The 17038-nt window shown below is 39.0% G+C and overlaps 1 protein-coding gene across 1 annotated transcript in view; it reads right to left on the bottom strand.

Moving 5' to 3' along the window:
- SLC6A3 (solute carrier family 6 member 3) overlaps window positions 1–17038 on the bottom strand; it is an 881868-nt gene that overhangs the window by 427975 nt on the left and 436855 nt on the right. The window contains exon 8 of the mRNA XM_044065141.1: window positions 11526–11650. Coding sequence (XP_043921076.1) covers window positions 11526–11650 — 125 coding nt within the window. The remainder of the gene's footprint in view (window positions 1–11525; window positions 11651–17038) is intronic.

Genomic DNA, 17038 nt, shown 5'->3' with positions numbered 1-17038 from the left:
GTCTAATAGGACTGGGTCTTTCATAGCTCAAAAAGCAAGACATGGGTCATCTTGGAGCAGCCAGTAGGCTATTGAGTATAAGGAGAGCTGTGCTAACCGATCAGGATAGTCAAAGGATTTAAGGTCTTTTACTGTTTAGTTAACCATCATTCTACTTGAGTGGTATACCTGGATATTTATATATCAAAGGCAGAATTATAGTTGATAATGGGTCTGATAAGGGAAAACTACAGTGGTAAGATGACTTATTTTGATCTTGAAGATATTCTCTTGGAAATTAACTGGGTCAGATGCATGGATTTCCTGACTGTGGTGTTAACATGATGATCGAATAAGACAGAGTTATCTACATAAGTACTCAGCTCTCTTATGACCATATTGGTTTGAAGTGGAATACCATTTATATGAAGTAAAAGCATTTTTTTTTGCCAACTGATACTATGCTGAGAGGAAGATGGTGCACACCACCTACCTTGACCTGGCCAAAGCCTTCGACACTATTCCCCACTCAGGCATAGTAGATAAACTCTCTCAACTAGGCATCAATCCATATGTTACCAGATGGGTAGCAAACTGGCTCACTGACAGAACCCACCTAATCAAAATAGGGGAAGCCACCTCAAGCAGTAGAACCGTAACAAGCTGCATACCTCAGGGATCAGTCTTGGGGCCTCTGTTATTCAGGATATACTTCTCTGAGGTTCAGGCCGAAACCAGTCGGCTATGGCTGACCAAGTTTGCAGATGACTGCAAGCTGGGCACAGTCATCAATTCCCCAAGTGAGGTGGACATCCCCCAAGAGGGTCTCACCCAAACAAATGACTGGTGCCAGAAACATGGCCTCAAGCTGAATGCCAAAAAATGCATCATCATCCCCTTTGGGGAGAGTGATGTCCCCACATATTATCACATTAATAATAACGTCCTAAGTACACAATCAGTAGTGAGTGATTTGGGCACCCAGGTTGATAGCAACCTAACTTTTGACCACCATGTTGCTTCCATTGTACGGAAAGCATTCTACATGCCCTACCTCATAAGTAAGGGTATCTCATCCAGGGACAAAGAGGTCATAAGATCCCTGTATTCTTCCCTTATAAGGCCATTTATTGAGTACAATGCCTTCTTCGGCATGTACCTCGCAAAACACAAGCAAAAGCTGGAGAGACCACAGAGGTTCCTCACCAGGAGAATCCAGGGCCTCAAACACCTACCCTACACAGATAGGCTAAAATCCCCGTCCCTCTACTCAGTTTCATACAGACTCCTCAGAGGTCACCTCTGTCTGGCATACAAAGCAATCTCAGACCCCACCTTGGTGGGTCTGCTGCATATCCACAAGTCAAGCTCCATTCAAGTAACCTGCATGCACGACCTCAACCTGGTCTGTGATATCAATAGTACTTGTTGGTGGGACAGAGTTGTGTCCCAGAGACTCCCCCATCTGTGGAATAGACTCCCTCTCCATGTCAAGCAGAGCACCTCATTATTCCTTTTTAAGGGCAACCTGGATAACTGGATGGGAAACAGAATATACACTTCTGGGATTTCACCTGTGTCCCTGCTGGACAGGGGCTCTGGGTGCTGACTTGTCTAAACATGGGCTAAACTCTTGGCTAGGCTTATAAGGGCCTCAGGGCCAGTTGCCTAGTAACCTCATATGAACCTATGAACCTATGCTGCACTTTTTTAAATTGATCTTGAAAATGTTTTCAGCATGCCAGGTATGTGCATATTTCTGCCCTTGTTGTATCAGTTTAGCATCAGTGGATGAGCAGATAACAGTGCTCAGCCTGTAGTCATCAGTAAACTTCATCATCAGCACTTCAGGGATTGTGACACTGATGTGTGCAAAATAAATGCCAAATAGGAGAGGGCCCAACACTGATTTCTGTGGTACCTGCTATTTCCAGTTTTATATTTAAATAGGGTATCTGCAACTTTCACTACTTTGGATTTGTTGGCTAGCCAGTTTGCAATCAATGGGCCACATTAAGCTACATTAAGTTTACCTTATTTTTCAATAATACCAGCATGATGAGTAGTGTCAGAAGTCTTGGCCTAGTCAAGATAAGCAGTGTGCACAGAATGACCACTGTACCAGCATATGGTGTAGTGTCAGAAGTCTTGGCCTAGACAAGATAAGCAGTGTGCACAGAATGACCACTGTTCACACCTTCTGTATCCTACTCAAAGAAGTTTTGTAGGTTCAGAAAACAGGATCTGCCCTTCACAAAACCAGACTGAGTGGGGTATAGGTCAATTAAGTTGTGTATGTCTGGATAAATGAGTTCTGCTGTGATATATTCCATAGTTTTGCATATACGTTTGATGAGGCTGCTAGTACTGTAACTTCCTGGGTCTATAAAAGGGCTACCCTTGTGTAGAACAAGCACAGTGATTGTTCTCCAGGCATCAATGACAAACTTTATAGCTAGGCTGATGTCTGAGATAGTGCATATCTGGTAATGATGAGAATGCAGCCTGGTATTTTATCTGGTTCCAAAGAAATATTATTTTTAGCCTTTTACAGGGCATCTATGACTTGCTCCAAGGTGATTTCAGGAGAAACTACATTTTCAGGGATAGTGTGCACAACATTAAGGGTAGTTGAGGTAATGTTAGCACTAAATTTGGCTGTTATTATATTGGCTCTATTCTTGGGCTTGGAATGTGTCATATTATTATGGATGTGCACAGTGCAGTGGTTAACATTATTCCTTAATTTTCTGACATAATTAAAGAAAGACTTGTTCCTTTGATATCTGTAGTGGTCTTAAGTCAGTAATGCTGCTTGCACTTCCTAATGGTGCTTTGAATTTCCTTACTGGCATATTTCAGGATGGTCCTGAGGTAGTAAAGTTTGTTCTGATATAAGTAATATGTGCCTAGTATCCACAAAATAACAGATTATAAAAGACATTTCAAACCACAGTAAAGGTTTATATTGAAGGAAATGTCACTGTCAAACTTAAATAGCATGGTTTCATCTAGAAGCCAAACTGGGCAAGTGCTAAAAGAGGCACATCTTTACTCTTCTTTCCTCATGTCTATTGAGTGCCACCTCATTTGATTTGTGGGAGTGTAAAAGGTAAAATAAAACAAGAGAACCTTCATTTCCCCTTTATGCTACAGATAAAAAACTACACATTACTAACAGCTAAACTAAATGTATTACCACTTACTAAAATTAAAATGATGACAGCTTAGGCTGTTTGTTAATATAAGGTTTAATGAAATGATTGATACAAATGAGAAAGAGTACAAGTTCTGCTTGCAGTGCTAATGACCTAACTTCAAAATCAGACCATAGGATTAGAAAGACTACCAACAACTCCTTATTGTATTTGTGAGTGTTTGTGTTTATGTCTGTGTATGTTGGGAAGCAGTTTGCCAGATTCCTGTCAGCACAGTGGGCACAGCAAGCAAATATAAATGTATCTATGGATGTTATGTTTATCAGTGCTCTCTGCATCCCTTTACTAACCATAAACATCTCTGAGGTTACACTACCTTAGGGGTATAGTGGCAAAAATAAGAGCATTTCCTGTTAAATGAGACAAGATTTGTCAGCACTAGTTAACGCTTCTCAGTATGTTACTGTAATTGAGATGATTTAGTCTCAGAGTTGCTACTATTATTTCAGATTGGTGGTGGTGAAACCCATATCATAATAACAGTTTGGGGCAAAGCATTTCAAGAGAATTAAAAGCTATGTTTCTAGCCTCCCCAACTTCATTTATCATATTAGTTGGCTCTGTGTCTTAGAAGGATAAGGCCATAACTATGAGCAAAAAGGATTGAATAAAAGGTTGGACATCAAAGGAACCAACTGGGGATGGTGGTGGAGAGGAATGATGGAGAACTACTGGTATAGCTCACTCCAGAAGCGAAGGGAGGCATTTGTTTTCAGAGCGCATGTTAGTTGATATTCCACTGTTGGAAGCCAGAGGATCTAAAGGGAAACTTCTTTGAAGGAAGACAGGGTCATTTAAGGGTTACATCACATGTGGAAGTAATTGACAATACCATGTTACATACATTGTGCTACCCCAACTTAAATAGCACCGGGCGTACATGGAAGAACAAAGTATGGATTAAATTAATAACCTCTCTGTAAGCTGCCTGGATAATGGCCCCACCAGTTTTGCAATCCCAGATTGGAGCATGATAGTTGAAGGCACAGGGAGTTAGCAGGCATGGGGGGATCAAGAAATGAATCATAAAAGAACATTTGATATATCATGTTACTCTTAAACCAGGGTGCGATATGCAAATAAGTGTGTATGTGCACATGTATGTGTGTGTGTGTGTGTGTGTGTGTGTGTGTGTACTTCTGTATGTGTAGATATCATTCTATCATCATGTATCTAGTAGCTAGGTAGATAAATGCTCATATATCACATTCATATCATTGTTCAGGCCTATCACTAGTTTTAAAAAAGTGTGCTAAGGCATCAATGCCTTAATAAACCAAACTTTCATAAGCTCAAAACTTGGTTAGGAATGGATACATTAAATAGACCGTGTGTTTGGCCTTATGCCCTGCAGAGGTACTTCTCAGCCTCATAGCATTTGAAGACAGGAGCAATGCTAAATCTGAGGGCAAGACTCACAGCACTATGCTTAAATCATAGCAGCTAAGAGGTTTGAAGAGCAAAGGGTAAACAATGGTCATTAGAAGCAGCTTAGCTGAGTATTCAGTAAGAAAAGGAAAGAATAACTGTTTTAGATGAAGTTATAAGAAATTAAACAATTTTGAACTCATCAGAGTTAAAATGGCTGGTATTTCTTCACTCTAAATAATATGAGTGTTCAGTATAGTATAAGATTTAATAAATAACAAAGCAGTATGTATTCCAGGTGCCAAAAAAAAAAACAGTAAAAGACAAAGCAACACAATAAGGAAAATATAAACTTTACTTTAGCGCTTTCATCCTACAAAAAAAAAAACTTTCCTGAGAATAGATTCTGTCCTTTGAATAGTATAAGATTTATAATGCTGACATAGCGTGATATGCATTCAGGATTCTCAGTTATAAAGCATTGCATTTGTCTTGCAATGGTAACGGGGATAAATATTGGTTACAATAACTTGCTTGAATCACCCAAGATGAAGTTACACTGCTTGAACATATCAACGTGAGTTAGCAGTTGTTTGTGTGCTGCTCATTTCATTTATCAACACAATGTAGTGAAAGGTCCTATTTCCTAGACTCTGGGAGAAACATTTTCTCCAGGGTGCTGTGATGATCGAGTAAAGGATATAGTGGGGCAAAGTCCACCACTTGAAGGGTTCAAGAACAAGAGCATTTTTCTGATTTGTTTCATTTGTTGAAAATGTAATTGGATTGAGTACATGCATTATGAAAATGTATGTATTTGAGCTGTCATTTATGACACATTGTTGCCAAGAGTTTGTGATACCAGCTTGAATATGTTAACGGGACACAGTGGAGCCATCAAGTAATACTTTAATATTGTTTATGGTATCAGTGAACCTAACACTACTTGCAAGCTTTTCAGTATCTTAACAAAACTTTCACTGCACCATTTTCTCCTTTTCCATGAATACTAATCCCTGCTCTGTTACATAATTTTGCATTTCTTAGATTTTTGGGAATGCTCAGTGGGATGTAAGCCAATATTGTCATGTGGAAATCTATCCTTAAATGCTTTATAGATGAAAATCATGTCTCGTCTCAGCATTCCGTCTTCCAGAGAGTACAAATCTAGTTTCTCAAGCCACTGTCTGTATAATAATGTGTTCATACTTTTTATCCTTGTGGTGCTGCGGTAGCGCTGCCGTCTCACAGAAAGATGTTGTCCTGTTCGATTCACAGCTAAAGCGTCTTCTGTGTGGAGACATGTGTGAATGGGCGTACCTTCGTTGAAGGTTGTGCGTCAGGGCTGGCAACTCGGTACGTAAAAATCTGCTACCAATCATTAGCGGACCGGATTTCCACTGTGGCGACCCCTAACCGGGAAAAGCCGAAAGATACAAAAACTTTTTATCCTTCAGTTGTAGTGGAAATGTGTTTTCAAATCTAATCATTACTTAAAAAGTAATTTTGTAATACATTTGAGTGGTCAGAGTTGCATGTCCCTTGACAAAGGATAAGTTGGTGCAGCTAGTTTATCAAAGATTATATTGTGTTCTCATTATTGCCTACAGTCTTGGAACCTCAAGCTGAATTCTTCTTAACAATTGCAGTCATATTATTGTTCTGTTCGTCTCTGTTTCAGATAGCAGAAGTCTCTATTTGTGATAGTCAAAATTCCAAGACTAAGAACTATTAGATCTAGAAAAAAATAATCTGCAGTGACACCTGATGTTTTCATGTAGCTTTTCCATATCTCCGAGTGCATCTTTTATATAAGGCTATTTGTTTAAGACCACCTATAAGTAATGTTTATTTGTGATTTGCACAGTAGAGCTGAAATGTGAGTTTCCTAATTTCTTTAATAAGTGTACAGGCTTACATATGTACTCTGTAACTTGTCTTAGATGCAGATTTAGTGTTTCTGTAAGGCCAAATACATTGCCATATATTGTTTTACTAAACATGCACTTCTAGACTGTATCACTTGTATCATTTGTTATTTCATATAAAGCTTATCCAAAACAAACTGTTCAAAACGTTAACATTTGATGTAAAAAATAAAATATTTGTCATTTCTCAGAAAAATTATAAACATTCGCTTAAAATTAAGTGATATCTTTGTAATAATCAGAAAATCTTAAAATAATATAAGCACAGCCTGCTAGAATTGACCATAAAAAGTCAAAGTTTCAGATTGTTCATTGAGTATTTTTTTAAACTAACAGTATGACAGTTCTGAAAATGAGGCTTGCCTATTTGCAAATAGGAAAATAAAATGTTGTTGGTTATTAGAGGAATACAATGTGGTTTGCTTTTCTTGTAACATCGGAGTGTCATTTCTTAAAATGAAGACTTTCACAACATAGATAAATTGTCATTGGATTATTTCTATTTTATTATTTGTTCTCTTACTGTTCTTGTACCCTGACCCTACTTTTAGACTCCAGAATATGTCTTATTAGCCTTTGGCTAAGTTGAAACCATTTGTCTAAGTCTAATGCCTCAGTGACCTGTTCAAAGACGTCCGACAAGTTTAAGAAATGAGATATACCTTTAACAAATCCAAACTGGCTTAGGTGCAGGGTTTGAAGATTGCCAATTTCCCTGTTAATAAGTCCCATAATGATGGGCTCCACTGCCTTACAGATAAGTCTGGTAAGGGCTATGGGTCTGTATTTGCCCAGATCAGTATGGGTCCCCCTTTGTGGAGTTTGATAACTACAGCAGTTCTTCATACTTCTGGCATGAATCCAGTGGAGAGGTTGAGATCTTATTCTCCTTTTGGCTTTTCCCATTAGGGTTGCCACAGCAGAACAACAGTGTGCAGAGTGATTGGCAGTGGAGTTTTATGGTGTTGAGTTGCCAGCCCATGCCCAACCTTCCACAGAAGGCACACACATTCACACACTCACATCTAGGGCCAATAGACCTGCAGCATGTGTTTGGGATGTGGGAGGAAACCTGAGTACCCAGAAGAGAACCATGTGACTGCAGGGAGGACATGCAGACTCCAGTAAGATTGAATAGAATTAATAACAAGTCTCCTAGGCAATGGTTGGCACTAACAAGACGATAGCATGCATATCATCAGGGCCCATGCACCTAGCATTCTTAGCCTTGGCTAGAGCACTTAGGATTTCCTGGGAAGGGATTGAGGAGTTTGTGTAGGCATGCTAATGTCCTGTATATAATTAGGGAGAGGGAGGGGAGTAATGTTTGAGCTGCACTCATCCACTAATACATTGGCAAGTAAGTATGCAGTATTATTTTGTATTACTTCAGCATTGCTGGGTGTTACTTTTAACTGAATATGGATTTGTAGAAATTCTCAATTCACCTTGTTCTTGGAGAACCTGATTTTGTTTCTAAGTTCTTTGTTGATGTTTTTGAGTTCTATAACTGATGGAGGGTTAAGATTGCTTTTATGGGCTATCACTTTCTTCGCTCTTATTGTATTGTTTAATACTGGGGTTCTACCAGATGGGTTTGTTCTTCAATTTGGCTCTGCATTTATGCCTTAGGAGGACCAAGGCTACAATACAAGCTTACAGAAGGACATTGAATATGGCAGTATGTGAGGTGGGTTCATTGAGGTGAGTAGGAGGTTTGAATTTCATCAAGTCATCAGTTAGCTGGAGTGGATTTGCCTTACAGTAGACGGAGAGGCTTTACAGTAACTCATCTTACACTCTAAGTATGTGCTACAGCAGAGTGGACTGAACATGAGTGGGCTATATACATGAGGACCAGGTCCAATATTTTTGAGCCCTTTGTTGGGATTTGGACTACTTGGTCCAAAGAGTTGTCATTAAAGAAGCCCAGGAATTTCTGTGCATACTTATTTGTGGTGATACAGGATCCCTAGTCGAAACAGGGATAATTGAAGTTAACCAACAGAATAGTGGTGAGTTCTATAGTGAGGGTTGTAAATTTGTTTAGATGTGCCTCATGGTCTGCTGGTGTCATGGAGGGGGATATGGTAGTTGGCTATGATGTGGTACTAGGCTTTGTGAAGGATGTGAAAAAGTTCAAGATCATTGTCCTGCACTGTCCACTTCAAAGCTAGGTCTGAAGGAGTGGTAAGCATTAAAACCTTGCACTGCAGGGGAGCTTTCACTGTTCTGAAAGCATGTTTTAGTAACTATGCCTGCAAGAAATGCAACTTAAGGTTTCTAGCATTAAGAACGGTTACCTTTAGATATTTTATTGCTGTCGGTTATGTAGGTAACCTAAGGAGTCTAGCCTTCGTTAAAAAAGGCATGATGGGGAATATAAGGTTCTTAACTGATATACAGTAGTCATGAGGTGGGAAATGCAAACCATTCACTACAAAAAGTAGATGGGGTTGTCGAACATCTCCTCCCAGGCTGATAAATACAGGATCCCCCTTAGAATGATAGCAATAGCTAAGTGAATAATTAACGTAAATTGTTTTTTGTTGGTATTGCTGCATGATTTGGTGATGGTAGGATACTCCTGAGTATTAGTTTCACAGCCATTTTAGATGCATATTCTGAAAGCTCCATTGTGTCTCTCTTCATATGATCCAAGGAGGTGCATCTTAAGTCATTCAGTCCCATGTGAGCAATCACCAGGTCATGTGTGCACCTGGACATTCAGTCCCATGTGAGCAATCACCAGGTCATGTGTGCACCTGGAACGAAGGGGCTTGAGAGCTTAAGTGACACTGCATCCTGGCAACTGAGAGGCAGCTAACTGCCATTGTGTCTTTGCTCAGCCTGATGAGTGCAGCATCTGTGTGTCTGTCTATTGAGTCAGATACAACCAAGATGTTATCAGGTGAACCAATTTGGATTTGCTGCCTTAAGGGCTTCTGTATGCTAATTGTGCAACTTGTGGCTGTGTCTCTTGTAGTGCCAGATTGAGCTGTATGCTGGTTAAGGGCTGTTGATGCTGAGCAGCCTGCAGTAGTTAGAGAGTTTAGGCTGATGCTTAGGAATTCTAGGATGCTTGGATAGAGATTTTATAACAGCATCAGCAGAAGACAGTTTTGTGTCTGCAGTATGTGGATGTTTCATAGGTGTGTGTGGAAATAGTTTAGAGAGAGAGATGCCTCCTGCTTAGTAAAGTTATTACAGCTTTCACATACAGAGTCTTTTGGGTTAAGCAGAAGTAAAAGTTTAGTAAGTCTGAGGCAGTTCTTATACTGCCTTAGGATTCTATGAGCTCTAAGGCCAGAAATAAAAGGGGGTTAGTCTGTTGTCTCGCCATGATGACCAGTGCTGCAGAGTGACAAAGGTATGTGAGGAACTGAAGAGGAGCTGGGGTAATAATACAGAAGGGAAGTTTGTCAGACTAGTGATAAGTTCAGCACAGCCAATACCCAGGCTCCACAAAACAGTGCAACTAAGAGGAAGCTTGCTCATATCAGTACAAGCCAATTAGGCAAAACAGAAGTAGATAATTAACTCTCAGGAATTAAAAGAAGGTACCTTTTGGTAGTACACAGAAGGAAGAATTTTCTTGCATGCACTACCTGCTATGGACCTTCCACTACCAGAGACAGTACTATGCTCAGCACAGATATGTGCAGTAAATACTTAACAAAAAACAAATAACCAATGAAACGCAGGTGAAATCTGAAGCTCAAGGACTCTAAGCTACCCAGGACCTACAGCAATTAGTCCAACAATCAATTACATCAATCACCACTGAATCCATGATGGCCTCAACACCTGTCTAAACAGATTTATTCAGTATAGAAGATAAAATGCAAAGCACTATCAGCCAATATGGAAAGCAGCTTAAAGCAGCTAGAACTGCTAGTCAACTTAAGTAAAGGCAGAAAATAAGTTTTTTTTTTCTGTTTTCAAATTCATTAGTCAGATTGCATATGGTGCAACCCTGTATCCCCTTGTAAATATTAAGAAGAAAAACAAAAGAACAAATGAACATGTGGGTGAAATATACTAGACAGCAATAGTTCTATATACATTCCCATTAATAATATTGTTTTCTTGGTTGATTTTTATACAGTATTTAGAGTAAATACCCTGCCATAAAATTCAGTTGCAACAGATTGACTTGAATATTTTTAGTCAACCGCCCTCTTTGTATGCTAGGCACTGTACTTCTTATCCATATATGCTACCATACCTTGTTCAATCATAGCATTATATCTATGATGATATAACTTATCTACCTGTTGTATATTCTCAATGATAATGTTTCACTAAGTTTCTGTCAGTTTTTGCAACTTAGTCTGTTTCTAATATCTGAAGTTTCCATTCAAGAAATGTATTTATAAACAAAAATAAAAAACATCACCTTATTCTACATCCTCCAATGTGGCAAGATGGTTCAGTTCAAAATTTAGTTTGGTCTTGGTATTCAGCCATACATTGACACTCATTTAGTTTGTGGCAGCAATTCATTAATGGCCAGATTTATTCGCTATGCCCTAGGGATGTTAAGTATTAAAAACACAGCCCCATCTATATCAGTGCTCCTTTCTGTTCATAGGTTATTAGTTGCAACCCAAACCAAGCTTTTATGACTGCTCTTTCTTAGCAAGTTTTATTAAATCACTAAGTTCTTTATTACATTGTAGATTCATCATTTTGTCAATGAGTATTCTTCTCATGAAATGCATTTTGTGATGCCTTGAATTCTAAATACTTTATGTAGTGCTGCCTTGAAACTGAAATATTCTTCTTGTTTTGCTTAAAAATTAAGACAACATTTTTAAGAAAAAAATCTTCCAGCGGACTGTACGTCATAACACAAAAATATTTCTTTGGCCAGAAATGGTGAGATGTGTTTCTCTGTTCACTATATGCATCCAATAATCACAAAAACTGAATCATGGTATCTTCTGTAGTTCACTAGAGAGCAACAATTAATATATATGTCAGCTAATAAAATGCAGAAAAACAGCAAATACAATAATAGAAGTTTTACCATCTTTGGCTACATCTTTAAGGGCCACATTATGCTTCTGGGACATATAGCCAAGAAAAGAGAAGATGACAAATCCTGAGAAGAAACTTGTCAGAGAATTGATAGAGCTGGTGATGATAGCATCTCTAGAAAAAAAAAGCACAAGATAGTAAGGTAGCCTTCTTCAGCTTCTGCATACATGCATGCATTCATACAGTTTACATTTTATGCAAGATAACAGGACAACTGTAAGACTGTTGCCATGGGAAAGTTAAAGCTAGACAATATGTTTTTTTTTATTTTCAGCTTTGCTTGCTAATTGTCAGCAACTATTTTGGTAGAAGTATCAAAACAGTTCTTCAGAATACACCTAGAAAACAGTAAGTTAGGTATATATTAAACTTGACTGCAGTTTGCAGGACTGATGCATGAGAGAATTCCCACATTACAGCCCAGTGCAGGTGCTGAAATGAAATATTGCACAACAGGATACAGATGAGTGTCATCATATGCAGTGGAATATTAACACATTTAAAACAAGAAAAATCTCCTGTTTTAGCAAGCATTGCAATCTGAGTACATACTGCACAAGAACATAGATATTACATTACTGTGCTATTAATGTAACCATGATGTCCAGTGACTCCACTAATATTAGACAGGGATCTTACTTCGTCATAGCTCCTCTGCCCTCAATGAGATTAAAATGAATGCTTGTACACATACAGGTGCACAGAGTGGATGGGTTTGTGTCGTGTGTTGTACTGCTATACTTGTCCACATTGTACTTTGTGATTATGTGTGCTGACAAAGTGTGTGCTCCACACACAGCATAGTGGCAGGTAACCCTAAAACTGTTCTTCACAGCTATACTTTTCTATCCTTCCTCCATCCAAAGTCCACTGGCTGACTATTTATTCCTCCCCTTTTTATGGCATATGTAGTGTGCACAGATGCAGACCCTGTGCTGGTGTCACTATATGTACATAGGTATGGCCATGGCAGACATGCAATGCCTGTCTGTAGACATTCTCCTCATACATGTTGCAAACCCCATATTGTCATCACTGTATGTACATAGGTATGGCCATAGCAGACATGCTATGCCTGTCTGTAGACATCCTCCTCATACATGTTGCAAACCTTGTGATGTGGATGCATCATTATGACCTAACAGCATCCTTGTCCCTATGTCTGTTATCGACAGGTGCTAAAATGCATGCTTACCTCAGTAACATCCCTGTCATCATTAGCATTTGTGTACATCAGCCATATTGCACATTCCAAATCCCAAGTGTTACTGTCCTGTAGAGACACGCATACATGCTCCTCGACATATGTCCTCAACCCCTGTTGCTATGTGGTACGTGGTACATTGGACATCCCCTTATAAACACAACATCCCAACATTGTGTTTATTAGCCTGTGTATGGACTGCTTTGGCCATGTACCTGCTGCTCACACTGTTAAGCTCTGTTGTGAGTGCTGCTTTTCCACGCTTCACTTTGGTATACTCAAGCTAACCATGTATATCTTTCCCACTCCCTTCCTCCCCCATGAGTTTGCCTATGTTTCAGGCCTGCATTCAGTATCATAGTGTTTACTACTGTTAGTCTATGTTTCTGCAATTTTTCTATGCTCTCTTGCAATACTGTCTAAACCCTAATGGAAGTCATAGTCTTTGTGCTGCTCTGTGACTAAGGATATGCTGTCATCTACATTCAGCTGCTGCTACCCTCCTCGGGACATCTCTGTTCGATATTAAACCTTGTCTGGTGTTTTTCTGCTCTGTCTTCGTGAGCAACATGCTTGGGGATGGCAACTGATGTACAGGTATGTGTTTTTAAAGATGTAGATGTTGACAGTGCTCTGTGTTTCTTTTTTAAAGCTACATGTGTTTTTTCCCCTAGGTGATTCTGTTTACAGCTGCCTGTATGTCCTTGGCCATTTGTTGCTGTCTCCCAAAACTCCTTACTATCTTTTCTGTTGCAGTGGGGCTTATGTCGGCTGTTTCATTCTGTAACCCTGTTTCATGCTACTTAGCAGTCTTGTGGTGTACCACTTCATGTTAACATTCTATTTTCCTAGCATTTGTTGATTAAATTCCGCAGGGAAAATATTATTTTCCTTTGTGTTATTTCAGCTTTTTGCTGTTGTGGTATGCTGTGGCAACATTTTTTGAACAGAGCCCTTGGATCATGGCCTTACCATAGCATTCTGTCTGTGTGTCTGTATGTGTATTTGTGCGTGTGTGTGTGTGTGTATGTGTGTGTGTGTGTGTGTGTGTGTGTGTGTATGTGCGCGTGTGCGCGTGTGTGTGTGTGTGTGTGTGTGTGTGTGTGTGTGTGTGTGTGTGTGTGTGTGTGTGGGAGGGGGTAATTTTAGGTCCTTTCATTATTGTTTATTAGCCCCCATGAGCACTATCCCAGTCTTCACATAATACAACTATCTGACTCCCCTTTTTCCATTGACAGAAAACAGATCCACTCCCATGCTGAAAGTTTATATTCTGCTCCCACAGTGATAACATAATAATTTGATCTTACACAGTCAAGTCATATTTCTGTTATTTCAGCTCATACAGGTTACATACAATGTAATTTGCATACAGTCCTCATATGTGTAAGTACTTTGTGCAAAAAAGTAATACATGACATACTGAGCATCTTTCGTACACTATACATTTGCCTGAGTTGCCCAATACATTTCTAAGGTTGTAGATTTGGGAGTTTCGTCTTAGTCTGGAAGCTAGTGGAGAGCAAGGTGGCCTGCTACCTTTGTTTGACAAGAAAACATTTTGCTTTTTATACTGTTATGCAATAACGTTCTTCTGTTGGTGCATATGTGACGAGCCTACATTTTATGGGCGAATCTTTGAATGAGAGTGTGATTTTATTTTAAAGCATATGCTGTCAAGGGAAGGCCGTATTCAAGATGTGATAGTAAAATGCCTTTTCCTGTTATAGTTCTGGAGGGCTTTGAGAGGAATGCGGACATATTATTAGCACAAAAAAGTAGTGGTTTCATTTTCTTTTTTGTGTTGTCTAAGTGGAGGGAGAAGATGAGAGAAAGATCTAGCCAGAGTTCCACATATTTAAATTATTATTTTTTTTTATTTGACATTGTTGTGATCAGTGATTTGTAGTGTGGTAGTAGCTTTGCTTAGTTTTCACTTTGCCCCAAAGAGCATTTTTTTTGTTTTGGATGAATCGAGTATAAGTTCATTGTTACTGAACTAGTGAATCGGGTAGAGGAGGAGGTCTATCAAAGTTGTTTTTGTAAAGCTGTGAGGGATTTCAATGGTATACTACCATATTATTTGCATAAAGAGTAGGTGATGATGTAGATCCTGGGACAGTTTGTTTAAATATATGGAGAAAATGAGTGGGGAAGGAATGGAACCTTTTGGAACACCTTGCTTTAGAGTGGCCAGTGGAGAGAAAAAGGAAAGAATTTTAACAAAGGCGTGATGATTGGGCAGATAATTTTGGAACCATGGTACTGCCATTTGGGCTAATGCCTATATAAAGAAGGTGGTATATAGCTGACTGTGATCTATTAGAGTACATGTCTTTCTCAGGTTGATAAAGATTCTATCTGTGACTTGTCTTTTGCCCATCCCTGTTAAGGGATCATCAGTTGGGATATAAATGGATGTTGAGGTGCTCTTAGCAGACCAAAATCCATGGTGTTTTGTTAGAGAGGATGCTATAGTCTGATATATATTGTGTTAACTGGATGTGAATAAGTTTTTCAAGGATTTTTGCCAGGTTTGGAAGGGTAAAGATTGGATGGTAGTATGAGAGCTTGGTGGGTTTGAGGGTGATCTGTCACTGGGTTTATTAAAGCACGTTTACATATGTCTGGCATAGTGTTATGTGTTAGGCACAGACTAAATTTATGCTGGTGGGGTATTGTGATGTAATCCGTGCACTAGTAGATGAACCAGGAGTGAATGCCATCATATCCTGGTGGGCTGTCAAATTTTAGCTTTTCTAGAAATGCCACTCTGTCTTTTAATTTAATATGCTTGAAATAAAACTAGTAAATATAGGGGGGGATCTGGAGATGGGGGTTTGCTTCTTGTGGAGGGATAGGCTGTGGGTTGGTTGCTGAATTCTGACAGGATGTCTAACAGGGAAAATGTATGCTGTGTTTTATAGGATCTACGTTAGATTATAGAAGTTCCGAAACAAATTTATATGGCCGAGACCATATGATCAAAGTTTCGGAACTTCAAACATAAAAAAAAAAAATCTATTTTTAATGTTCTTACAGGGGGGCAAACCTATCTGCACCCCCCACAGCCCCTGCAAATTGAATATACCAACTCTGAGATTACACTACATTGCGGAAAAGGGTACATTTCCTGTTCCATGCTGTACCACTATCTCCATTCCAAATGCTGGAAGTTTCAAAATTTCGATCATATGGTCCTGACCATATGACTTTCAAAGTTTTGAAACTTCGATAATCTGGTAGGGATCCATTTTATGAGATGATGCTTTATTTTTACCTGTGAGTTGGTTTACTCTTTCAAGAATTGTGCTGGTGTGTTGATTAGGGAGTTTTATATTGATTTAATTTGATAGGTTTTATGCTCTTAATGGCTTGCTTTGAAAGTTTTCTGAACTAGACAGAGATTTTTCTTGTGCCTGTATTTTGGTTGGCTTTCCAAGAATTAGTAAAGATGTCAGGTCATTAGTTAAGCAGTCATTCGTTTGGTACTGTACAGTCCTGTTAATTGGTGAGAAACCGGAGTCTTGTAGATTTCTTAGGGTGTTAGTGAATAATTCTGCAGTCAATGAGGTTGGCTATGGTTACATTTAAAATGATGGAACAGTCTTTGATGCTGAGGATAGATTTCAGTTTTTTGATACTGAAGTTTGATTTAGCTCTAAAAGAGATCAGTTGTGACAGGATCTCTTGGTTGGGGGAATGTAGTAGACAACTGATGAAGTAGGTCGTTGATACATGGTGGCTGTTATATTAGTGGTTAATATTTGGCTGTCAGTGATTACGAGGTGTAGGAGGCACTGGTTAATAGCTTTTAGATTTGTAGTTTGCTCTACAAGTTGCTGTAGGTTATACTTCATGATGAGGCCTGGTATGTTGTCATGGACTGGACTCAGCATATTAAGGTTAAAGTTTTCAATAAACAAAAGGTCATGTGCATTTGTTTTGGTGGAGGTAATATTTTGTAACAGGGTGTTGAATTTGTTTATGGATGACAGAGGTAGGAGGTAGGCTAAAGCCAGGTGGAATGATTTGTTATGTTTTGTGGGTATGTTGACTAGTAACTACTTTGGTAAGGTTTAATTATTGGGGTTTGCATAAGCTAAAATTAGAATTTTCAGCTAGGATTTTTAAAAAGGGATGTTTTTTCAGAGTTCTGGTCTGGCATCTAAGCAGTAGTTATAGCAGGGAAATAGGTGGTGTATCTGAGGAGTTGTCTTTTTTCATAATTCTGTGATTGCTAAAATATCTGGGTTGTGTTGCATGTTGACTGCATTGATTTGGTCTGTTTTATTCCA

The sequence above is a fragment of the Protopterus annectens genome, chromosome 3.part0, assembly GCF_019279795.1.
Source record: "Protopterus annectens isolate FY-2018-M chromosome 3.part0, PAN1.0, whole genome shotgun sequence".
Classification (NCBI taxonomy): domain Eukaryota; kingdom Metazoa; phylum Chordata; order Ceratodontiformes; family Protopteridae; genus Protopterus; species Protopterus annectens.
The sequence above is the reverse complement of the archived record's forward strand: the minus strand, read 5'-3'. Positions and strand labels throughout refer to the sequence as shown.